This window comes from Lutra lutra, chromosome 4 (assembly GCF_902655055.1).
Source record: "Lutra lutra chromosome 4, mLutLut1.2, whole genome shotgun sequence".
Lineage (NCBI taxonomy): Eukaryota > Metazoa > Chordata > Mammalia > Carnivora > Mustelidae > Lutra > Lutra lutra.
Genome location: NC_062281.1, coordinates 50,681,809 through 50,708,841, shown reverse-complemented (window position 1 = coordinate 50,708,841; position 27,033 = coordinate 50,681,809). Strand labels below are relative to the sequence as shown.

General features: G+C 36.8%; 1 protein-coding gene across 2 annotated transcripts; it reads left to right on the top strand.

Moving 5' to 3' along the window:
- Positions 1–1,060: 1,060 nt before the first annotated feature.
- On the top strand, positions 1,061–12,045 carry LOC125097498 (solute carrier family 7 member 13-like). Of its 2 annotated transcripts, XM_047725115.1 has the most exons (5): positions 1,061–1,175; positions 1,683–1,749; positions 2,370–2,501; positions 7,250–7,611; positions 11,010–12,045. In XM_047725115.1, exons 1-5 carry the CDS (start codon positions 1,083–1,085, stop codon positions 11,283–11,285), a joined length of 930 nt encoding a protein of 309 aa, XP_047581071.1. In that variant the 5' UTR covers positions 1,061–1,082; the 3' UTR covers positions 11,286–12,045. The 2 variants fall into 2 exon arrangements, with proteins under 2 accessions (XP_047581071.1, XP_047581069.1); XM_047725113.1 differs by having other exon boundaries at positions 1,061–1,749; positions 11,010–12,044.
- Positions 12,046–27,033: the final 14,988 nt, after the last annotated feature.

Below are 27,033 nucleotides of genomic sequence, written 5' to 3'. Positions count from 1 at the left end.
GAAAGGTCTCCAGCCAATAGTTTTGAGAGACGGAGGCCCTTGGTCCCAAAGTCTTCAATAAACTGAATCACAACCATATGAGTGAACGTGGTAGTGGATCCTTCCCCAGAGGAGCCTTGAGATTATTGCAGTTCCAGCCAGCAGATGACTGAAGCCTCATGAGAGACTTAAAGTCAAAGGTCCCAGCTACCAGCATCCAAATTTCTGACCCACAGAAGCTGTGGAGGATGTTTTTCAGGTCACTAACTTCTTGGGCAATGTCTTGGGCAACAACAGTACGCACAAGTGCAATTATTAAACCATGAAGGTCACTACTCCAACAGGTGCTTAGCATAGTTCCATGAAAATGACTCTATGATAAAATGAAATTATCACCCTCATTTTACAGATGAGGAAATATGTATTCAAAGAAATAAAACAACTTACTAAAAAATCATGCAGCTGCTCAGTGTCAGATGTGGGATTCAAAATTTGGCCTACTTAAAGTTTACATTTTTTACATTAAACTACAGTTCCTCTCTTTGGAAAAGGAAAAATCTATGCCCAAAACTTAAATCTTTCTTTCTTAATTAGCTTTCACCAACTTGTTTAGTAGCAAATGTGATTTTTTAAGACAGATTTACTGAGATAAAATTCAGGTACCAAACAATTTATCCCTTTAAATTGTATAGTTATATGGAGTTTTTTGGTATATTACATTAATAATTTTTTAAACTTGTGGTAAAATTTCATTATATTCATTTTGACCATTTTGAGCATTTTTAAGTGTACAATTCAGTGGCGTTAATTATATTCACAATGTTGTGAAACCATCACCAGGCATATTTGAATTTTTAAATAATTAACATGTGAAACATTTTAACTCTGGAACACTCTAAAAAAGTTCACAAAATCTTAGAACAATTCACCAGTTAATCATTTCTAAAACAGAGTTAAGTTCAATAAAATGCTTGTGTAAGGATGATGGCTAAATCAACAAAGCATGCTACAGAAGAATCATGGGGGAAGTGTATAAAAGTAAGCAATCCACATGAAATTTTTAGATTAGTTTTCAGGATTAAAAAAAAGAAAAAGGAAAAAGCATGCAACTCCTGAGGGCAATAGGATTTTTCCACGGAAATATTTTATTATTTTGTGTCACAACAGGTGCAGGAATCTTTGTGTCTCCCAAAGGGGTATTAAAATATTCCTCACTGAACATAGCTGTCTCCCTGAGTATTTGGGCTGCTTGTGCTGTTCTGACTATGATCACCGCTCTCAGTCTCGCAGAGATGGGGACCACCTTCCCTAGAAGTGGAGCACCTTACTATTTCCTCAAAAGATCTCTTGGATCCTCTGTTGCTTTCCTCAGTCTTTGGATCAAACTTTTTACTTATCCCTTAGGAATAGCTACTCAAAGCTTGATAATATCTACCTATCTAATTCAGCCTTTCTATACCAGGTGCCCAGCCCCAGAGCTACTTAAGAAATGTCTAGCTTTGGCTACTTTGTGGTCATTGGGACTTCTTAATGCTCGAGGGGTGCTAACAGTGGCTTGGTTTCAATCTATCAGTATTTTGGTGAAAATGGCTGTCCTCTGCTTCATTTCCCTTACTGGGATTGTTCTGATAGGGATTGGGAAAAAGGAAAATGTGGCCAGGTTTGAGAAAGCTTTCGATGCTGAACTTCCTGGTGTCTCACAGATTGCAGAAGCCTTTCTTCAAGGATTATTTGCATATTCTGGTACATCAGTCCTGATCAACATAGCAGGTAAATTAATCTCTGAACTACTTTTGCAGCAGGCATAAAGTTTTGTCTAACTCTGTAGAGCTGATTCATTTGTTTTTATGGAATCAAATTTAATCTTTCTGCACTAGTTGGATATATCACAGTCATCATTAAGGCTCAGTGTATAATCATTTATATAGAAAATGTGGAATTTAGTATTCTCCAGGTCATGTCCCTTATTTAAAACTTGGAAATTTTATAAAGTTTTCAAAAGAAAATTAAGACCAATTTCAGAATTTACTGCATTTTATTCTAGTATTTTTCAAAACATTTTAAGTATCAATTATGTAAGAATATATTAATACAGTCTATTTATAAAAATAAAACTATCACAGATTTCATATATATATACACACACATATACATAGAGAGATTTTACTCATAGTATAAGTTCAGAATCATAATTTTTAACAAAACTGTGCAAAATAGCAAGAAATCTAAGCTTTCAGGCCAAATATGTGCAGGACCAATGCAGAATCAGACCAAGCAGATGAGGAAGCAGCAAATACATGAATAATGCTTTCTCCTCCTCTTCATTACAAAGAACTTTTCATAAGTCCCACAGTATTTCCTTTTCTGATGAGTTTATTTGTGTTTTTCAGGAGAGATAAAGAATCCTGGTGAAAATATTCCCAAATCTCTGATTACTGTCCTTCCCACGGTGGCTGTGATTTACGTATTGGTGAATATATCCTACCTGGCAGTTTTGACCCCTCAGGAAATCATCTCTACAGGTATGAATGTGTCCAGACAAAGAGGAACTAGTCGCTACTACTACCTACTCTCAATAAACATGGTCTCCTGTGAACTGTAGCTATGTTCGATACACCCATAAGAATACAAACATGATGTGTTCATGCTTTGGTTTTTATAAGGAGAGGAAAAATAGTCATCTAAACAATCTATAATGAAGGGGCTACATGCTAAGGACAGAGGTCTAAGAGTTGTAGAATGTGAGACAACAAGAATTAGAAAGAGAAAGAAGAGGAGGAGAGCGCCATAGAAGAGAAAGGGGAAAGAGATGAGGAGAAATAGGAGGAAGCATATCAAGAAAGCAAAGAAGAGATACTTTGTCAGAAGAATTTCCACCCTTGGGGTACATCCCAATACCTATCCTCAAAATAACTGTTTGGAATAGGCAGTACATTCTTCATTTTGTAGATAGGGAAACTGGAGCTCAGGGAACTTAAGTGATGGACAGAGTTAAGATTCAAAACTGTGTCTCCAACCCCATGCACTTCTCATGATAAGAGACTGCACCTTGTCCAGGTTACTGAAGGTAATGTGTTGTAAATGTAGACAGCAAGTTGCAAGACCTAATCTTCAAACGAAACACTCTTCTCCATTCCACTAAGTATGGTGCTCAAAGGTACACACCTAGTAACTGACAGACTCAAACCCAGGTGGTCCAAATACAAACCCATGTTTTCAACCACCATTCTAAAATGCCTCAATACAAACAAACCAAATCAAAGCAATACCACCACTAGCAGGGCCTATTAGCAATGAAAATGATAGTATGAATACATATTAATATATATGGGATAATAAGTTACATTAAAAAATAATCATGGGGCACCTGGGTGGCTCAGTGGTTAAAGCCTCTGCCTTCGGCTCAGGTCATGATCTCAGGGTCTTGGGATCGAGTCCCGCATCGGGCTCTCTGCTCTGCAGGGAGCCTGCCTCCTCCTGTCTCTCTCTGCCTGCCTCTCTGCCTACTTGTGATCTGTCAAATAAATAAAAAAAAAAATTTAAAAAAAAAATAATCATATAAGAGACACACATAGATGTGACTAAACAGAGATACAACAAAAGGTTAATAGTAAGTAGTGTCACAATTTTACTTCCTTTTTTATATTGTTCATATTTTCCATGATTAGCATGTTGTACTTAGGATCAGAAAAAATATCATTTTTCCAATGCCAAATAATATTTCCACAAAATCAAGTAATAAATTTTTATGAAAATGCCAAGTCTTTAAGAAAATGCTAAATTGGGACACCTGGGTGACTCAGTCAGTTAAGCATCTGCCTTGGCCTCAGGTCGTGGTCCCAGGGTTCTGGGATCGAGTCCCGAATAGGGCTCCTTGCTCATTGGGGAGTCTGCTTCTTCCTCTCCTCCCCACTCTTTCTCGTTCTCTCTCTCTCTCAAATAAGTAAAATCTTTTTTAAAAAGAAGGAAGGAAAAATGCTAATTATATTCTATTCACTTTAAAAAGGCAAAGTAGTATTTGAAATACTTCCAAAAAATTCCACCAAATCTTTTAAAATAGTTACTCCTGAAAGAAGTTATCTAGAAAGCTCATTTACTGAGAACAAGTCAGTCTTTATTCTAGAGGAAGTCAAGTAATACAGCAGCAAAAATACATAAGCTACAAAAATGTTGTATAGACAGGCACAGAAGTATACGACCACGTACAAACACACTGTGTGGTTTGGGAGGAGCTGTGACTACAACCAAGACAGTGGGGCACTTCAATAACTAGAATTCACCTGCAGTGGAGAGGTTTTTAAGGCAAAGGTCACAAAGAGGATCAGTCTGATGTGCAAAGCCTTTACAAAAATAAGAAGCTTTGAAATTTATTTTGAAAAAACTATACAAATTTCAAAAAGTCAAAAGGTGGCCTTATGCATCTTCTCTGACACTAGTACAAAAATGTTATGTTGCTTCTAAAAGGAAAATACAAATTTTTTAAAGATTTTATTTATTTATTTGACAGAGATCACAAGTAGGCAGAGAGGCAGACAGAGAGAGACGGGGGAAGCAGGCCCCACCCAGCAGAGAGCCCAATGCCGGGCTCGATCCCAGGAGCGTGGGATCATGACCCAAGCCGAAAGCAGAGGTCACTGAGCCACGCAGGCAGCCCGGAAAATACATATTTTAATAAGTAAACATTAACAAGTTACCATTACACTTTCCCACAATTTGGTCTCACAGGAATATAGAAACACACTAAAGGAGATTTTTTTTCTTAACTATTAAAATGAGAGACAGAACTGTAATTTGCCTTACACCCACTTCCAAACCAGTCAGCAAGTCCTATGAAAATCTACCCCATTAACAGCTCATCAGTATTCCCCTCTCTGCATGCTCACGCTCTGTGCCTAGACACTCATTTTTCTCTTCTGAGTTATGGCAACAACCTCCTAATTTAGAGTCACCTCTATTCTCCCTCCAATCCAGTCACCACTCAGTTTCTAGAGATAATGTCATAAAACCCAAATCTAATCCTGTCACTCCTCTGCTTGAATACTCTGTTTTGTGTTCTTGCAACTCTTCCCAACCTCACTCTCACAACTGCTGCAACCACCCCATCACCAACTCCCTTCACCAAATAGCAACTTCTAAGCTGACCATCACAGGTTCTCCAAGATCTGAGTTAAGCCTAACTTTCTAGCCTCACTCCTTGCTCTCTCGTGAGCATGCACAGCCTCACCACACATCACTCCTCCTGAACAACTTACCATTTCCAGAATAGACACTATTCTCTATGCCTCCCCCACAATGTCATCTCACCAGCCTGACTTAGATACCGGCCTTGGGATTGATATCACACTAGTAATATTGAGTCTAAGTTCAATATCCTTTGAGCCCTGACAAGTGCCTCCTAAACCCCATGCAAAAGCTAGTCTTAGAAAGTTTGAAATACAGTTTAAAATTATGGAGTATAGTGAATAAATTTAGAATATAATTGCAATCATCTCTCTCTGAATTTTGGGATTGTTAACGTTATTAATAACAAGTTCTCTAAATTTTAGAACAGAAATTATCTATAGAAACAGAGCTTAACGCTTCTAATTTTGCAAATAAATAATTAGAGGCAAACTGTAGTTGTGTAAGCACTTGAAAATGAAAAAAGAAGAAAAAGAACTGAACTATTAATTCAACAAATTATCACTGAAGAAGACCAGCACATCATAGGTAGTAAGATAATGCAATCATATCATACAATTCTGAACTCCACTTTAATTATAACCCAAAGTCAGTAACTTTAGAGAAATTTTGCGGGACATTTGATATCCTTATACCATAATTTCTTCTTATGTTTTTAGTATCAGTTATTTGTCTTAATTAAGCATATAATATTTACCCCATTGAAAATCTTTTCCTTTTTTACTTTTAATCATAGTACTTATGGCTGTATCATTTATCTATTGTTGCAAAATAAGCCTGCCCAAAATGTACCGCCTCACAACCATCACTTATTTGGTTCACAGTTCTACAAGCTGGCAACTTGTGCTGGGCTCAGCAAGGCAGTTCTGGTTGCCTGCTGGAGTCATACATGTGTCTGCAGCTCCCTGCAGTTTAGATAAACAGCTATATCTAGGTTGGCCATGCTTTCCTATTTTTGGGGGGGGGCTAAGATGGTAGGACAGTTTGAGTCATTTGAGAAGCAAATGCCAGGGGCACCTAGCTGGCTCAGTCAGTAGAGCATGCAATTCTTGATATTGGGCTTGTGAGTTCAAGCCCCACATTGCGTGTACAGATTATTCAAAAATTAATCTTAGGGGTGCCTAGGTGGCTTAGTTTGTTAAGCATCTGCCTTCCGATTAGGTCATGTTCCCAGGGTCCTGGGATCAGGCTGCACTCTCAGTGGGCAGTCTGCTTCTCCCTCTCCCTCTGCCCCTACCCCTGCTCATGTGCATGCATGCACATGCTCTCTCAAATCAATAAATAAAATCTTTTTTAAAACAAATAAGATCTTAAGAAAGAAAAGTCAACACAGTTAAAAGACAGAGAGAGAAGAAAATGCCCATAAATAATTAATGTGCAAGGACTTTATTTTAAAAAAATGCTTGCATTAGAGAAACAAGAAGGAAGCCAGGTAAGGTTTGAGAGCAATGGGACCACAATGCAAGCTGGACTCAAAGTGAAGGAAAAAAATAAAAGGGAAAGATAGGTAAAAACACCATAGATTGATAGGTAGTAAAGGGAAGGTTTGGCACATCTGCCAAGGGGCCCTTTAGCCAAAGTTGGCCATCAGAAACACGAGTATTTCTTGGTGTCTCTACCTCACAGTCATTAGCTGGGAACAACCTGTAAGAGCATGCCTTTGGCAGAAATGCCACAGTGGATTTCATTGTGCCAGTGTTGTGCTGGGGCCTGAGATCAGTGATGCTCCCTGTATTTAGAAGTCTGTAAGGTGCACTTTCATGGCTCCAGAGTTACTATGGCTTGTCTCTGACAGAATACAATGAGTTTGTTATATGTTACTAAGCAGTGTACCAAAAGAATAAACAGAAGTCTGTGATACCTCTCAAGGTGTAGGCTCAGAGCTGGCAAACCACTATTTTTAATGCATTTTATTGGCCAAAATAGACCACTGGGCCAGTTCATATTCAGGAATTAATAAGGAAATGCACTCCCTCTTAGAAAGAGGGGCAAAGTCTTATTACAAAGAGTACAGATGTAAGAAGTAAAGAATTACTGCCATATTTGAAATGAAGCAAAAGTGACTGACTTTTCTGAAAAAATTTTTTAGATGCTGTTGCTGTCACCTGGATGGACAAAGTAATCCCTTCCATGCAATGGGTCATTTCTTTTGGGATTTCAACTTCAATAGTTAGCAACATGTGTTGTACAATACTTTCAGCCTCAAGACTGTTCTACACAGCAAGCCAAGAAGGACAACTGCCTTTAATCTTCTCTATGCTCAATAACTACTTCAGTCCAACTGTTGCTATCACCCAGATAATCATTTTAGCTTCTTTTCTTATTATATCCTCAGATTTAATCAATTTAATAAAATATTCAGGATTAGCAACCTGGGTTTTAAGAGGGCTGTATATGATAGGTTTACTTAAACTAAGGTACCAGGAACCCAATCTACCTAGACCTTATAAGGTAAATGAAGATAAAAATGCTAATATTAAATCTCTACTCTCTATCTAGAATATAATTTTTTTAATCTACAGGGGATACTCCTAACCGATCGTTAGTTGAATTTATAAAACATCTGATCTGGACTTGCATGTCCCAGTTTACTGATGTATAATTAATTGGCTGTATGAGCTACTTTTTGGTTTGATTTTTAAGGAGTAAAAGGTCAAAACTGATTCTCTAGAAGGAAAATAGATGTTATCATTTTTTTTCATCTTCTAGGAACTACATAATAATGCTTTGGGGGTGGGGGATATTGGCCCAACTCAAAATCACCCTTCAATGCTCATCCCAGCATAGGTGATGTGGCATTCCATTTTTTATTATGTCCTTGATAGAGTCCTTGTTTTCTATAAGATATTAATCTAAGCATCAGTTTGGGTGATTATAAAATTGTGAACCTGAACTTAAAATAAAAGCACTGTCTTCTAGGTAATGCCAGAAGAGCCACTGCAGGCTCCTAGAGTACCTTTGTGCAAAATATAAAAAAGCACCCCTTCTTCTGGGTGGACATAGCTCCATGCCCAGGCACAGAGCCTAGTGAGCAGAGCACAAGCCAGATATCAGCCCCCTTCTGTCCCCTTACATGGGAGTACCTGTGTAACGTAGTGACTACCTAAGCAATCATATGCATAAGAAATAATCAGACTCATTCAAAAAAGACCATTCTGATGATAGTGTAGAGAATGAATTAGAAAGAAGCATGAGTAGATTCAGGCCAAAGAGGCTGCAGAGGTTCACTTAGTCACCCTGCTTATCCAAGAGAATTCCAAAATTTAGAGATTATGTAATTATCCTAGGTGAAGATTATATCCTGTAAGGACCTATTTAGGAAATTTTTTCTGATCTTAGCATCAGGAATATTTGGGTCTCTCCTAACTAACAGATTTTGCTTATACTTTATGATGACCTGCTCTCAGAATCTATATGAGGTTTTGTGGCATGCATTTTGTGAACCAAATTCATTATCGGTGTTTATTTCCCTCTTTCTCTTTCTTATTTTCATCTATTTTGCCTTAGTATAATGCAAGCCATACCTTGCTATGATGTAAATCCTAAGAGGTTTCAAATAGTCTGTTTTATTCTTTAATCATATCATAAATATAATCAAAATTGCCCATTTAAGATACTTTCTGGCTGTAGGGACTGTGTGGAAAGTAAAACAAGAGTCCCATATTTCATACCAGTGACCATAATAACCACTTGAATGTGCTTTTTAAAATATGAATTCCCAGACTCATACCAGGGGATTCTAATTCAGTAGGTCTCAGTTGGGCCCTAGGAATCTATATGTTTATCAATTATCTTGGGGGTTCTTTTTTTTTTTTTAAAGATTTTATTTATTTGTTTATTTATCAGAGAGGGGGGGGAACACAAGCAGGGGGAGCAGCAGGCAGAGGCAGAGAGAGAAGCAGGCTCCCTGCTGAGCAAGGAGCCCGATGCGGGACTTGATCCCAGGACCCTGGGATCATGACCTGAGCCGAAGGCAGTGGCTTAACCAACTGAGCCACCCAGGCGTCCCTATCTTGGGGATTCTTATCCAGAGAGGTCCACTGGCCATATTTAAGAAACACTGGTCTAGGGGGCACCTGGGTGGCTCAGTGCTTGAGCCTCTGCCTTCAGCTCGGGTCATGGTCTCCGGGTCCTGGGATCGAGTCCCACGTCGGGCTCTCTGCTCTGCGGGGAGCCTGCTTCCTCCTCTCTCTCTCTCTCTCTCTGCCTGCCTCTCTGCCCGCTTGTGATCTCTCTCTGTCAAATAAATAAAATCTTTAAAAAAAAAAAAAAAAGAAAGAAACACTGGTCTAGATAATCCTGACTTTCTTTTCCTCAAAATGGCTCCTTCTTTAGCCATGCCTCCTGTTGAAAAAAGTGAATGATAATATCTTGGATTTGAGTCATCCATTTATTCAACAAATATGCAGAAACTATCTGCTGTGTTTCAGGCACTCTACTAGGCAGTTCAGAGAAATAAAAATGAATTTTTCAATCAAGAATCTTATTAGCTTCATAGAAGTGTAAGAAATGTGTACAAATCACTGTTACAAAGTTAATTAAGAAATGCCATTTTGTTGAGCACATGCTACTGAAGTACCCTTTACACAATTCTCAAGAAGACTTCAAAAGATCAGCATTAGACAAAACTTCATTTTGCAAATGGGTCTGAGAGGACCCATTTTTCCCCCAACATCAGCTTAATATTTAAACGGCAATAACACAGATATATCATAATTATTTTATTAAAAACCCCTCAACACATTTCTCTTGTAGCACCCACCAGCCCTCCATATAGCTTCCTTCAGTTGAGACAAGGTGCAGGGTCCCAAGGGTCTCACTGTGCAGTGACAGCGGACCGTGGCCGCTGGTGGTAAAAGCCCCACAGGACTGGCAGTTCAGGACCTTCTCCTGGATCCTTTCTGGAAATGGTTCTGAGGACCAGATTAATTAAATAGCCCAAAATGATACAACTAGACAGTGGCACTAAGGTCCTTGAAGAGGAACCTTCTTTATTTGTCCTAATACCTCTGTATCCCTAATATAGCAAATGGCACATAGGAATTCAGTGACTATTTCTTGAAGGAATGAGCAATTAAGATAGCAGAGTTTGGGGGTGCCTCGGTGGCTCAGTTGGTTAAGCATCTGACTTTTCAGCTCAGGTCAAGGTCGTGGGATCAGGCTCCGCTCTCAGCGGGGAGTCTGTTTTGCCCTCTCCTCCTTCTGACCCTTTCCATATTCATAGTCTCTCTCTCTCTCTCTCTCTCAAATAAATAAATAACATATTAAAAAAAAAAAAAGTAAAGCTTGCATTTCCAACCAGACTTTTCTGATTCCAACCTTTCTGTTGTTTTTATTAGTTAATAGTGCTTCTCCAGGAAAAAATGGCACATGCCCGATTAAAGAAACTTTATAACCAAATATTACAGTTATGCCATGCATGGCTGGTTTCCAAATTCCCAAAACAAAGCAAGCTTCAATGACTAATACCAGTATGACAGAGTCGATTTTTTATTTTTTGACAAAGATTTCTTATATCTTTTTTCCTATGCCAAAAAATAAAGTACTGATTTTAGCAAATAATTGACAATACTTGATCAATAGAGTAGGTAATCATAAGAACTATGGAATAAATATAAATAAATAACAGTTCCACCTTTTTACAATTATTTAGTCTGCCACTGATTTACTTTCTATAATACAATACTGAGACTGTCTCCTTAAATACATGTGAAAATATATTTGCACTTTTCTCCCTGGTGTTTAGAAACATTTGTTCCAAATAGAAAGGGAATGTTCTTATATTGTTTATAGAAACTTTTGAGGAAAAAGTCATCGCTAATTTTCTTTTCTTTTTTTTTAACTTTCAGGTACATTTGCCATTTGTATTGGGATCCATAGCTATATCTTTGTTTCTAATTTTGACACCAATGATTCAGTCTCCAACAGTAGAGTATATATATGGGTTTATCTTTATTTTTAGTGGACTTCTATGTTACTGGCTTCATGTTCACATTAATCAACATTATGTTTGTTTTGACAAAGTCACTTGTTATTTACAATTACTATTTAATGTTTCACCACCTGAAGACCAGGATGATGGTATTTCAACAGGAGAAAAACATTTCGAAGAAATTGTTTTGTAAATAAGAAACCCTAAATGGTTAATGAATGGGTACATTTTTAAAGACAATCTTTGCTTTCAAATTTTGTGTATACAAAATTTGTGTATACACTCAAATATACACAAAACCTCCCTCCTCCTGCCCAATCCCCAACTATATCGAATCCAACTCCCAGCTACATATTCAAATTCTTTGCAATTCAAATTCTTTTACTTGTAATTGAAGCCCAAGTTCCTAGTACACTACATGTTTTTTACCACTTTCCTTCAGGTCAAAAATTTTAAATGAAAACACACACATATACCCAACAGATTAAAAGGTATAATAGGCCTATTTCTGTGTATAGAAGGAAATTAATATACACCTGAAATTAATATAATGCTATGTGTCACCTGAAATTAATATAATGTTATATGTTAATTACATCTTAAATAAACAAACAAAATCACAGAGTCATTGTCAGGAAGACGAGATCATGGGTGAACAGTGCCTAGCAGATATTAAGATGCACTTGCAAAAAAAAAAAAGGCAATATTCTAAGTCTGAAATTTATATTAATAAAACTACATATTGCTTCCTACTCGCTGGTCTAAACTCTTCACAGTGATACCAAATAAAAGAATGTGTTTCACTTCCAAACCCTTGTGTTCATCTTTGAAAAGTGTAACAGACTAAATCATGACCTTCAAAAATTAGAAATAGAACTGCCATATGACCTAGCAATCCCACTTCTGAGCATTTATCAGAAAGAATCAAAATCAGGATCAGGAAGAGATATTAGCACTCTTATGTTCATTGGAACACTGGAAAATGTGGAAACAACATAAATGCCCACTGATATATGAATGGATAAAAAAAAGTGGTATGTGCAGAGAACGGAATATTATTCAGTCCTTAAAAAAAAGAAGGGAGTCCTGCACCATTTTATATTCCCACCAACAGGACACAATGGTTCCAATTTCTCCACATCTTCAACATTTGTTGTCTGTTCTTTTTTTATATATACCTATCATAGCAGGTGTGATGTGATCTCCCCTGTGGCTTTGATATGCATCTCACTGACAACTGGTGACATTGAGCATCTTTTCATATACCTAATTGTCACTTGCATGTCTTCTTTGAAAAAATGCCCCTTTTAGGTCCTTTGCCCTTTTTTTTTTAACAGGTTGTTATTTCACTATTGAGTAAGATGATTTCCTTAATATAGTTTAGATATTAATCTCTTATCAGATAGATGGTTTGCAAATATTTCCCCCATACCAAAGGTTGTCTTTTCACCCTATTTTTTTACTTCCTTTGCTGTGCAGAAACTTTTAGTTTGATGTAGGCCCACTTACTTTTGCTTTTGTTTCTGTGCTTTTGGTTCACATTCATGAAATTGTTGCCAAAACCAATATCATGAGGATTTTCCCCTATGTTTTTTCTAGGAATTTTGTATTTACAGGTCTTACGTATAAGTCTTTAATCTACTTTGATTTTTTTATATGATGGGAGACAAGGGTCCACTTGCATTATTTTACAAATATATATCTATCTTTCCCACCAGCATTTGTTGAAGAGACCACCCTTTCCCCAATGTGTATTCTTGGCATTATTATCATAGATCAGTTTACCATATATGTATGGATTTGTTTCTACAGTCTCTATCCTATTCCATTGGTCTATGCATCTGTCCTTTTTTTTTTTCCCCCAAAGATTTTATTTATTTGACAGAGAGAGAGCACAAGCAAGGGATGGAGCTGAGGAAGAGGGAGAAGCAGACTCCCTGCTGAGCAAGGAGCCCAATGTGGGGCTCAATACCAGGACCCTGGGATCATGACCTGAGCTGAAGGCAGATGCTTACCCAACTGAGCCACCCAGGCACGCCTATGTGTCCCTCTTTATATGAATATCATACTGTTTTAATTATGACAGCTTTGTGTAATACACTCTGGAATCAGGGAGTATGATGCCTCCAGTTTTGATCTTTTTCAAGATTATTTTCACTACCTGAGGTATTTTCTGGTTCCATATGGATTCTAGAATTGTTCTTTTTGGTTCTGTAAAAAATGCTATAGGGATTTTGATAGGGGTCACATTAAATCTAGAGCTAGCTTTGGACTGTATGGATATTTAATGGTATTAAGTCTTTTAATTCATGACCATAAAATAATCTCTATATTTATTCGTGTTTTCTTTATTCTTCTAATTAGTGTTTTATAATCTTCAGTGTGCAAGTCCTTCACATCCTTGGCTAAATTTTTTCCTAAGCATTTTATTATGTAAGATGCTATTGAAATTGAGATAGTTTTCTCATTTCCTTTGCAATTAGTTGGTTATTAGTGTACTGAAACACAACCGATTTTGTATCCTGCAACTTTTCTGAATTCAATTATCAGTTCTAAGAGTTTTTGGTGGAGCCTTTAGGGTTTTCAACATTTAAGATTATGTCAGGTGCAAAGAGAAACTATTGTACTTCTTCCTTTCCAATCTGGATGCTTTTTTTTTTTTTTCTTGGCTAACTGCTCTGGCTAGGACTTCCAATAATGTGTTGAATAGAAGTGGTAATATTGGAAATCCCTTGTCCTTTTCCTGATCTTAGTGGAAAAGCTTTGGTTTTTAATCATTGTGTATAATATTAACTGTGAACTTGTCAGATATAGCCTTCATGTTAAGGTAATCTCTCTTGATTCCTACTTTTTAGCATAGTATTGAATTTTATACATTTTTTTTTTTGCATCTATTGAGATGATCATGCAACGTTTAGCTTTCTTTCCATTTATCTGGTGTATTATATTGATTTGTGTATGTTGAACCATCTTTGCATTCCAGGGATAAATCCTACTTGGTTGAAGTTGGATGATCCTCTTAAGATGCTGTTGAATTAAGCTTACTAGTATTTTGTTAAGAATATTTGCATCTGGGGTGGCTGGGTGGCTCAGTGGGTTAAGCATCTGCCTTCAGCTTAGGTCTTGATCTCAGGGCCCTGGGGTCGAGCCCCACATTGGGCTCTCTGCTCAGTGGGGAGCCTGCTTCCCCGCCCCCCTGCCTGCCTCTCTGCCTATTTGTGATCTCTGTCTGTCAAATAAATAAATAAAATCTTTAAAAAAAAAAAGAATATTTGTATCTATGTTCATCAGGGATATTGGCCTATAGTTTTTTTTTGTTGTGGTTTCTTGTCTGGTTTTGGTATCAGGTTAATGGTCTCACAAAATAAGTCTGCAAATGTTCCCTCCTCTTTGACTTTTCTGAACAGATTTAGAATTGGCATTAATTCTTTAAATGTTTGGTAGAATGCTTTGGTGAAGTCATCTAATCCTGGGTCTTTCTTTGTTGGGAGGTTTTAATTACTGATTCAATCTCCATACTAGTTATAGGTCCTTTCAGATTTTCTATTTATTCATGATTCAGTCTTGGCAAGTTGTATATTTCTAGGAACTTATCCATTACTTCTAGGTTATCCAGTTTCATGGTGTATAATTGTTATACTAGTCTCACAGTTCTTTGTATTTCTTTAGTAACAGTTATAATGTCTCCTTTTTCACTTCTGATTTTACTTCTCTCTTGCTTAATCAAAAGGAAGGGTTTTTAATTTGGTTTGTTTTCAAAAATCCAACTCTTAGTTTCATTGATTTCTTCTAGTTTTTCTAGTTTTTTATTTCCCTCCTGGACTACAAGGTTTCTGCTGAAAAATCTGCTCAATAACCTGATGGTGATTGCCTTATATGATTTTTTTTCTCTTATTGGTTTTAAAAGTATCTCTTGGTCTTTAATATTAGACAGTTTTATTATAATGTATCTTGGAGAAGATTATTTTGGATTGAAATTGAGGGGTATATATTTAGATGGACATTGGATGTGGACTTGAATGCTAAAGTATTTTCCCAGATTAAGAAGTTCTCAGCCATTACTTCTTTATATAAGCTTTTCTGCCCCCTTCGTCTTTTGCCCTAGACTTTAATAATTCATAGATTACTTCTCTAATGATATCCTCTTGCTCTTTTTCATCCTTTTCTCTTCATTCTCCTCTAAGTGGGTAATTTCAAAAGACCTACTATTTTATACTCTCTCTTCTGATTGACCTATTCTGTTGCTGATACTTTCTATTGCATTTTTTTCCCCCATTTCACTCATTGTATTCTTTGGCTCCAGAATTTGTTTGGTGCTTTCAGTGATTTCTATCTTTACGTTAAACCTTTCATTTTATTGATTTATTGTTTTCCTTATTTCATTGGACTGGCTTTTTTATTATAGCTCATTAAGCTTTCTTAAAACTGCTATTTTGGGGGCACCTGAGTGGCTCAGTCAGCTAAGTGTCTACCTTTGCCTCAGGTCATGATCCCAGCATCCTAGGATAGAGCCCTGAATCAGGCTCCCTGCACAGCAGGGGGGCTGCTTCTACCTCGCCTGCTCTCCTTGATCATTCTTTCACTCTCTCTCTCAAATAAATAAATAAAATCTTTTTTTAAAAACTGCTATTTTGAATTCTATATCAGGCAAATGACAGATCTCTAATCTTTGGATTACTGGAACATTATGTACTCCTCTGATGGTATCATATTTCCTTCATTTTTCATGTTCTTTGAAGTTTGAATTATTGCTTTTGGATTTAAAGGAGTCACCTCCTTCAGTCTTTATTGACTGGTTTGGGAGAGAAATACCTTGTCAGCCCTCCTACAGATTCTCGGAGATTTTCTCAGCCCTTCTCTATGGGTACACCTGCTCCACACTTCTTACTCCCTCTTGTGACAGAATTCTTAAGCTTGTATGCATTTTCTTGATCCTGAAAAGCCAGGCTGTGTGCTAACAGTCTCCCCTTTGCTCTCCCTAGCATGATGCTGAGTGCTCAAGTTTGTGGTTTCTCCCAGCCCCACGTATTTGAACCAGCTTTCTGCACATGCTCACCAGCTATCTGAAAAAGCTCTCTTCACCCACAGGAACATGGCCAGGGAGCCAGCAAAGGAGTGGGATTGTATATAGATCAGGTGCACAGAGCACTAAGAGCACTCTGTTAGTGAGTTGGGGGATTCCCAGCATCTCATGGAAGGCCTGAAGGAGACTGTGATGTGGTTAGCAGAATCCACATTCCTTTGATTTGTTCCTTTCTGGACCCTGGCTGCTGTTCTCCCAGCCACTCACCTCTCCCCATCATTCTGCCCACAACTCAGTACCTGGATGTTGCAAGAGATAAGTGGGCCTCTTTAGCAGTATCTTGAAGCTAAACATTCACTCATACTTTGACTTCCTCTTGTGGGAGAAATCACAGATCAAGAAGGCCTGAGCTGTGCTGTACTGGGGAAGGGATGATGTGGGTAAAGTCAAGCTATCCATCTTACCTTCTTAAATGTGTCCAATCTCGAAATTTTTGTTCCTACACTGTGCTAGAACTTCATTACTGGACTCCTGGACTTCCACAAAAGTTCTGTCATCTGCGAATGACTGCAACATGAGTGTTCCTTGAGGGAAAGATGGTAGAAAACTGTTCCACCATTTTCACGACAACACTCTCCTTTTGATTCGTTACAATGTTCTAACATGTTAGCCACAGATCAGAGTTTAGCTCCAGCTCTAGCTCTTCTCAGATGGCCCAGCATTCAGTATTCCTAAACTATTGTATTCTCATCAAAGAGGCTGATATTAGGATCAGAGATATTGCACTGAGACACCAAAACAAAATATAATTTCAATGCTTCTTGAATAATTAATTCTCCCCAGACATGATAAGCATTAAAAAAAAAAAAGTTCAAATAAGCTCATGATGTTCACAAGATCACTTTCTTTTTTATGATATGTTATAGTGAAGCCATTTTCAAAGGTTACATATGAAGCTATTTTTTAATAAATGGCCTTTATTTTTTCACAAGACAGCTAAAATAGTGAAAATCCCCAAATGTAAGATTCCTACACTTAATACCCTTGTGGCTAATTTACTTTACTGGTTTACTTACTGGTTAACATTTCCTACCTAGTAGTCCTGACTCCAAAGGAAATCATGTCCTCAGGTATGGCTACATAGAACCAGAGGGAAGACACTGTCCCTTCTCCTGAAGAAAATGGGTCTCTAATACACAGTATATCTCTTTGTATTCCTTAAGAAAAATATGCTGCATTGGTTCATATCTGGGTTATCTGTTTATTTAAAAATAAACATTTAAACGTTCTAATCAATCTTTAATTTTGAGGATCTCCTAAAGGGTAAAGTCTAGCAGCAGAAATATGGAAAGCATCAAGAACAGGAATAGAAAAAAGGCAGAAAACAATAAATTAAATTGAATAGAATAGAAAATATAAATCAAGAGGAGAGTTACATAAAACATAACACAAGCAATACTAAGAAATATTTAATTTTTAAATCTAGTACCTCCAGATACTTTATGTATATATATATTGTCTTTAATTGTCAAAACAACTTTGAAAGATAGGCATTACTAACCACCATTTTAAAAGTAAAGAAACAGGATCCGAGAAAGTTCAATCAGTTGAATGAGCTTACAGAGGCAGTAAGTGATAAAGCCTAAATTAAAAACAAATTTTTCTGAATTGAAACCCTACAACTTTTCTACATAGAATATGTGTAAAAATAGGTTTCCAGATTATTTTTATTGGTAAACCAGAACACATGGCATTAGGACAATTAGTTATTGACATGGATGAAATAAAAATGGATTCCCAACTCACATCATGTATCACTAAAAAAAAAAGCAAGGTGCTAGGCCTAAATGCAAAAAGTATACATTTTAAATTTAGAAATACTTAAGAGAGTAGTTTAATGCATCAAAACAGGGATCAGCTAATTAAATATAAAAAGCACAAGTCATAAAAAAGATCTGGATTATACAATATTTAAATTATAAAATTTTCAAAAAAATAAATTTTAAAATTTTCAAGAACACATACTATAAACATAGTAAAAATGCAAGCCACAGGCTAGCAAATTTGTGATTAAAACCAAAACAGATTATGTGATGGCAGCAAAATGGCAGAATAGGCAGCTCCAAGCTCTCATTCTCTTACAGAAATACCAAAAACACCAGAAGCTATCAGACCCAATAAGATACTCATTTATTTGTGCCCAAAGGATAAAATTCTGTAGTTGATATTGGAAAAGATCAACTGAAGGTGAAATTCTCTTCTTGTGGCTTTGTGGTTGGGAAATATTTATCTGCCAATTACTAACCCTTTCCTTCTGCAGAAACATCACTACCACCTCTACTACTCTACCACAAGCAACACCATCATTCATCACCACCTGACATATTATCCGTGTATTTATTTGTTTACTTATCTCTCCTCTAAGATACAAAATACTGTGTCCTGATTAGAATACAAAAGGTTTTTGTCTGTTTCGTTCCTTCATAATAGGAGCTAGATAAATATTTGTTGCATTTTAGGGGGTTCCAGAGACTTTGAGGCTGATCAAGGCTGATCAAGGAAAAAGATAGGATCAGGAGATGGTGGCAGGAGACACAAGCTTTATTTGGACAACACTTTAGCTGGTTTGGATGTAGAGAAAAACACTCACAGCATGAGACTTCTTTGAGGCCTTGGCAAGCCATCAACCAAAAGGGGAGGGCAACAAGGGAATTCCTGAGGAAAGGAGACTCCAGATGGAAGGTTTGCATATCTAAGTGTTATCACTCAGCAGCAAGTAGGCAGACTCTGAGTCAGAGAGCCCCCAAGGGCAGCAGTGGCTTGGGATCTTAATTGCCCTGGGTTTACCTTATCTATTAAGCAAAGTTTACATGTTAAACACAGTTTTGTGGGATATGCAAAGCAAGCAAGCTCTAAATGGCTAAAAATGTGTTTATTTGGACTATGGTTAAAACAATTGGATATGTAAACACACACACACACAATTGGATGTGTAAAAGTTTGAGCTAATGGGTCTCAGTCTGCTGTGAAGAAGTGAACAACCCTGGGTCCAACCTAGGGTCTAATATACATCTTTGCCTCATTACATGTTATGCATGAAATGAACAAAACATCAAAACAAATAAAACACAAGTTAATTTCTTCATACCTGATTCTTCCACAAAATTAACAAATGAATAAATGTTTGAATTAATGAGTACATATTAGGTGGACTAAAGCCTACAGATTAAGATAAAATAGGGGAAGAATAGTAGCCTACATACATTTAATACTAGATGGGTTTTTATATACGCCCATGGCCAGTATAGATATATAAATTAATCCTAACATGTAAAACAATCCAATAGATATTTCACATATATGGTCTCATTCAATACTATGTTGCTGATCCTGCAATATGAAATTATTATCCTCATTTTATAAATGAAGAAATGTGGATTCCAAAAAAATAACACAACTTGCTAAAAACCATGCCACCAGTAAGTGACAGAATGGTATTCAAATCTTTGCTCACTTGAATGCAAAGTTTACATTTTTTCCATTAAACTACAATTTCTTTTCTTGGTACTCATTTACAAAGTATTCTTTCAGAGTTAAATAATATCAGTGTTATACCCACAGAGGAGATTTCTCTTCCCAGAACTTTTGAAATCTTCCTTTCTTAATTAGCTGTGACTAACTTATTCACTGGCATATGTGATCTTTCAAAAAATAATTAACATGAGACACACTTTAACTCCAGCCTTAAAAGAATTCACAAAATCATAGAACAATTCACAAGTTAATCATTACAGAACCAAATTAGATTCAATAATAAAATGCTTGTGGAAGGATGAGATGACTAAATTAAGGAAACATCAATGTTTGAAGAACCTTCCAGAAACATGGAAGGAAAGTGTAAAAAAAAAAAAAATGGAAATCCATGTTAAATTTCAAAATTACTTTTCATAATTTAGAAAATGGAAAAAGATGAAAACATGCAACTCCCAAGAGCAACAGAACTCCTCTATGGAAATATTTTAATATTTAGTGCCACATTAAGGACAGGAATTTTTGTGTCTCTTATCCGCGGTATTAAAATATACTTCACTGAACTTAGCTGTCTCCCTGAGTATTTGGACTATTTGTGCCACACTGATGATCATTGCCATTCTTAAACATGCAGGGCTGGGGCCAACATTCCTTAAAAGAGGACCAAATTATTTTTTCAAAAGATCTGTTGGATACTCTGTTTCTTTCCTCAGTCTTTGGATCAAACTTTTTGTTTATCTTTTAAGAATAGCTGCTCAAACCTTATTACTATCTGGCTGTAGGTATGTATCATAGCTTTTTCTATGCAAGGTTCTAGATGTTCTGGAGCACAGCTGGGGCAGTAGAGAGGTTAGAATATTAGCTGGCAGAGATACAAAACAGAGGACTATGAAAAAATAATTTTGTACATTTATTGTTTACTTGTGTAAGCAAGGTTTCCTTTTGACAGTAACCATCAAGAACTTGAAGACATCACCATTAAAATCATTAAATTAAAATGCACTGTCATTTCAAATATGAAGTCCCTTTTCACCTTCAAAATTAATTTTTGAAATCATATATATTTTAGGATGATTTTGTTGAGTTCCATAAAAGATTAAGTTGGGATTCTTATTGTGATGGAATTTTATTTGGAAATATATTTCGAAAGAACTGACATCTTTAGAATAATGATTATAGCTTTCTCTAGATTAAACTTTTTTGGGGGGAATGGGCCCTTCTATAAACTTAGTTTTCTCCATAAAATTCTGCACATTTCCTGTTATATATACTCCATAATCATCCAAGTTTCTTTGGTTACCTTGGAAGAACTTCGATTTTTTTTTTTAAGATTTTATTTAATTGACAGAGAGAGATCACAAGTAGGCAGAGAGGCAGACAGAGAGAAAGAGAGAGAAGCAGGGTCCCTGCTGAGCAGAGAGAACAATGCAGGCTTCGATCCCAGGACCCTGATATCATGTCCTGAGCCAAAGACAGAGGCTTAACTAACCCACTGAGCCACCCAGGCGCCCCCTTTTTTTTTTTAATTTAAATTCAAGTTAGTTAACAGATGGTGTATTATTAATTTCAGGGTAAATTTTAGTGATTCATCAGTTGCATATAACAGCCAGTGCTCATTACATCAAGTGCCCTGCTTCATGCCATCACCCATTTCCCCATCCCCCTACCCACCTACCAAGCAGCAACCTTCAGTTTTTTCTCTATAGTAAAACTCTCTTTTAGGTTTGTCTTCTCTGTTTTTATTCTATTTTATTTTTCCTTCTCTTCCCCTATGTTCATCACTTTTGTTTTTTAAATTTCACATGCGTGAAATCATATGGTATTTGTCTTTCTCTAACTGACTTATCTCTCATAGCATTATAAAACCTAGATCCATCCACGTTGGTGCAAATGGCAAAATTTCATTATTTTTGATGGATGAGTAATATATACATATACATATATATATAATGTATACACACACACACACATGTACTCACATATACATACCACATCTTTATCCATTCACAGTCTTGGCATTGGTTAAAAAAAAAGAAAAAGACAGATTGACCTTGAATTCTTTCTGGGTCCATATTTCTAGTTTTGCAAAGATTTGTAATATAAGGACAGTAGTTCTCAATTTCTCAGAATATCAGGTTGTAACTTAAATGATAAATTGATATATCTATCCAACTTTATTATCTTCAATTGCTCTTTTCCTTCTGGTACATAATTTTCTTTTAGCTTAGGGAAAAAAGTCTAAAAAAATTCTTATCAGCTCTGAATATCAGCTTCCAATCTGGCCAACTTTTGACTATGGAGCTATTTTTTTTTTTAATTCTTTTAAATATTTTGTCAGTTTTCAGCCAGGACAAATAGCAAATTTTTCTGGGAGCACTGAATAATCCTTCCTTGAGTTTAAGAGGAGTCCCTAAAGAGGATGCAAAGGATACTACCTTCCCAAGATCCAATCACTCCCAAAAATAACCAAAAGAATCAACAATCCGCATGCCTCAGGTAGGCAGACAAAATGAGACAAGCAAAAACGTAATAGTTATCCCTGGGAGAGAAAGGATCAATAGCCAATGGGTTTGATTTAGAAAGGAAGGATCACTGTGAAATTTTATTTTCCTTTTCTATCAGCCCCTGAAAATCAGTCTTCAGCTGATCATTTGTAGTAGGGCATATGAGAAATTCTGGTTATCTCTTTCCACTATGAAAAAGAATGACCAATGATTCTCATCTAAATTTGGTAGAATCTTCTGAAAAGATATGCTGCTCTCCAGGGGACATGAATTCTTTTAGTGGGGGTCTAAGATTTATTCACAGAGGGCATTACATAGGAAGGCCAGAAGCTGCAAAGCCTGATTACAGAGTAAAGGACAATGAGCCCTACTGTCTGTCCCAGGTGCTTCTGCTAAATTCACTTCCTGACTTTCAGCATTTGCTTGAGTAATCCATCCACTCAAAGCCTAGAGATTGGGCTACAGGGCTCTCTGTAAATCTTGCAACCAAAAAAGTGAGCTAAAACAGGAAAATGGGGCCAGATTTTGAGAAGGAAAATTTACATTTAATTTTTATTCTGAGTCTAATTTCTGTTCTTATTCTTACATCTTATGGGAGTCCCTAAGTGTAGTCATTGCATTTCTTTGTGTACTCCTTTTAATTTGGTCTCCCACAGATGCCAATGAATCAATTATTTAGGATGACGGCTCCCTAAAAATTTTTTCTTTCAAATACAGCCAAATCAAAGGATCCATCATCTGACCATTGAAGAGGAGGAGTTCTCATAGTGACTTAAACCAGTAGGCCTTTTCATGGAAAGACCTGGAAGTAGCTTTCCTAGCTTAGAGTAAATTTTTACCACAGATTCAAGAGACATTCCTGGAGTAGGTACAGACGATGTAGCCCCCATGATTCAAAAAGTTCACTCTCAGAATTAGTCTAAGACACCAAAGGCCTTCAGTGCAGATGATAAGGTGTCTCTAGTCTCCAGAGAAAACATGAGAAGCCTCCAGTCATAGACTTGCTCATCTGTGACAGTGGGCAGGCACTACTGGAATGGGATTTTTTCCAACATAAGCACAGAAACGAAGGTTGAGATGATGAAAGCCACTTTGGACTAGGGTCTTTTAGGACAGATTCCCCCGAGAGCTGACATAGTTGGACGAAGACTGTTGGATCCATAGCCTATAGGGCTGTCCACCGGATTCACAGCAGTACATGCATCCTCCAGTTGTCAGAGATCAAAGAGAGTATTCTTAGTGGCCGAAAGCCAAGCTCTCAGGATACAGAATGACACAGCAGACAGACCATCTCCGAAAGGAAAAGGATTAATAAAAAACAAAAGTACTCATATCAAATAACCAGTCACTGAAACCAAAGAGCTAGTTCCACAAATATTTTCTCCTGCTAATGTAGATTTAGAAAAGGAAAAAAAGGACTCTCACCACTCTGCTTCCACTGGACTCTGCAGGAGTCTGAGGTGGTAAGAATTCTTACCTTTTACAGCTCTATGAGAAGTCCCAGGATCTTTCTACTGCAACAGCTTCAGAATGAGCCATGCCTAGCCAGTGAGGTCTCCTGGGCTCACCAAAAGTGCTGGTGAAGAAAAATTTTCCTCTATCCTTCAAAGGTTTTTCCAGCTGGTCTAAGAATTAAAGTGACATGAGACAGATTAACAGAAGAAAATCAAATTTAATTTTGTACATTTGGGAATCCCACAAACATGAGAGGTTCAAAGCCTGAAAGGTAAAATGAGGCATATATGGGGTGCCTAGCTGGTTCAGATGGTTAAGCCTCTGCCTTCGGCTCAAGTCATGGTCTCCAGATCCTGGGATGGAGCCCCATGTCGGGCTTCCAGCTCAGCGAGGAGTCTGCTTCTCTCCCTCTGCCTCTAACCCTGCTTGTGCTCTTTCTGTCTCTCTCTTTCAAACGAATTAAAAAAAAAAAAAAAAAAGGCATGTATGCTATCTTGAACTAAGGAATGGAAGAGGAACGGGTTAATGCACAGGGCAATAAGAAAAGATGATGGTTAATTAAATGTTTGCCCTGCGATACAGATAGGTCATTCAGATAAAATTTCTCTCTATTCAACTCTTACTCAGAGAAAGACTCCTCCAATTTAGATTCTTCTAGGTAGTTAAGGGAGGGGCAAAATGTTATCTTGATCCCTTAGGGTCTTGAATGCCTTCAGCTCAAAATAGTCTGCATGCCAAAGTGGCACATTTTGAAGAGATTTGCTCTGAACCCCTTTGGCCCCATATATTTTAGGAATTTGTTGCAATTTATTTGTAATCCAGTGAATGTTTAATTTTACTACAATGAATTGTATTACTTCTCATGTTCACATTTACGTACATGCATAGACATGACTAAATAGAGATATAACAAAAGATTGATAGTAGTGTCTCTAAGATAACAAGTGGTTTTTACTAATTTTCATACTTCACAACATTTTCTATAGTTAGCCAATATTATTTTCATAAGAAAAATAATTTTCTAATACCAAAATTAATGTTTTAATAATACAGTAAATTTTTATGACAATAAGATTTTAAGAATATATTAAATTATACTTGATATAATTTAAGAATGTAGGATAGCATACAGAGTATATTAGAAAATATTCCACCAAATTTAAAATTTTAAGGATTAGTTCCATGTGAAAGAAGTCCAGATATCCAGAAAGTTCAATTTTGTGAAAAGAAATAACTCTCCAAATATTCCAGAAAAGTAATACACCAACAAAACACAAATTCCAAAAATATTGTATGTAATGGTTGGCATAGAGAAATGTACAAGCATAGCATGTGTTTGGAAGGGGTGGTATATACAACTAAATGACTGGAATCCATGAGTAATGCAATTTTTTCAAGGCCAGAGGTCACAAACCTGATTGATTTTACAGGCCCACACTACTCACCGGAAGTTCTACACTGAGATCTGAATGTATAAAGTCACTGTAAAATTTTAAAAGCTTTGGTTTTTATTTTTTTTAAAGCTTAACTATATTTTAGATGATTAAAAAGCTAAACAATAGCCTGCTGTACCTTGTCGGAGAAATTAATATAAAAGTGCTATGTAGAGTCTAATAGAAAAAAACAAATACAAATTATAGAATGTAAGGGCACCTACATGGTGCAGTCAGTTAAGCATCCGACTCTCGGTTTTGGCTCAGGTTGTGAACCTGGGGTCATGAGAAAGAGCCCGCATGGGGCTGAGTGCAGAGTTGGCTTAGGATTCTCTCTCCCTCTCTTCCTCTCCAAACCCCTGCAACCTGCTCTCTTGCTGTATCTAAAATAAATAAATAAAATAAATCTTTAAAAAAAAGAAATTACAAAATATAATACCACCATTACATTTTGATCCTTCAAGAATTCAGTAAAACACTAAAGGATATTCCAAATCAAGATGAAGAAAAGGAAGGAGAAACAACCATGGTTACCTTAGACGCTATATCCTAATCAAGAAACAAAGCTTATAAAATCTAACTGACTAGCTTCTCCTCAGGTATTCTCCTCTCATCATTCAGACCCCTAGGGACTTTGTCCAGTCCTCCATTTTCCTCATGTGGTTTAATGCAACAACCTCATTAATTTATATAGTCACCTCTAATCTCCCTCCAATTCAGCCTCTATTCAATCTCTAGAGATAATGTCATAAAACACAAATCTAATCCTGTCACTTCCTCACTTAAATACCCTGATTGGGTTCTTCCATCCCCTCCCAACCTCACTCACAACTGTTTGTAACTACCACACTCTCACCCCATCCCAACCTTCTTTCAACAAATACCAACTTCTAAACTGGCCATTGCAGGTTCTCAAGATCTGAACCAAGTGTAACTTTCTAGCTTCATCTCTTGCTTTCCCACGTGCACACACACCCTCACCACACATCAGTCTATCTAAGCAACTTACCATTTCCAGAATAGACAGTATTGTCTCGGACTCCCCCACAATGCTACCTTGCTGACCCTTCTGACTGCCTATCTCATCCCCGATCTCACACTGGTAAGGCTGATTTCAAATATATTACCCATTTTGCACCCATAAATACTTTACAGATCGCATGAAAAGCAAGTCCAAGACAAACTGAAGTTTTGTTTAAAAATATAAAACTACTTGGGGTGCCTGGGTGGCTCAGTGGGTTAAAGCCTCTGCCTTCGGCTCAGGTCATGATCCCAGGGTTCTGGGATCAAGCCCCACATTGGGCTGTCTGCTCAGCAGGGAGGCTGCTTCCTCCTCTCCCTCTGCCTGCTTCTCTGCCCACTTGTGAACCTGTCAGATAAATAAAATCTTTTTAAAAAATAAAATAAAAATATAAAACTACAGAGTGTAGTAACTGAAAAGTGTTGTTTACATATTATTTAGAATATTAATGATAGGCTCTTTGAATTTGAGAACTAAAGTGTCCTATAGAAAATTATTTAACAAATTTTGTTTTGCAAAAAAGGAGTTTTGAAGCAAAACCACAGTTTCTAAGCATTTGTGATAAAAAACAAAACAAAACAAACCAGACAAACAATAGTAATATTAGTTTATCTAACTATCATTTTAAAAATTCAATTCTTGGGGCACCTGGGTGGCTCAGTTGGTTAAACATCTACCATTGGCTCAGGTCACGGCCAGGGTCCTAGGATCAAGGCCCTCCTGAGCAGGGAGTCAGCTTCTTCCTCTCCCACTCCCCCTGCTTGCGCTAGCTCTCTCTGAAATAGATAAAATCTTTAAAAATAAATTAAAAGTCAATTCTTAAGTGCTAAGGCAATTCAGATACAATCTACAATTTTTGAACTCCACTAACAATAATATTTTAATTAATTAATTATAATGTCCATGACTTTGGAGGAAAGATCCAATACACTTAATAGCATTGCAACATAATTTGTTTCTTATATCAGTTATTT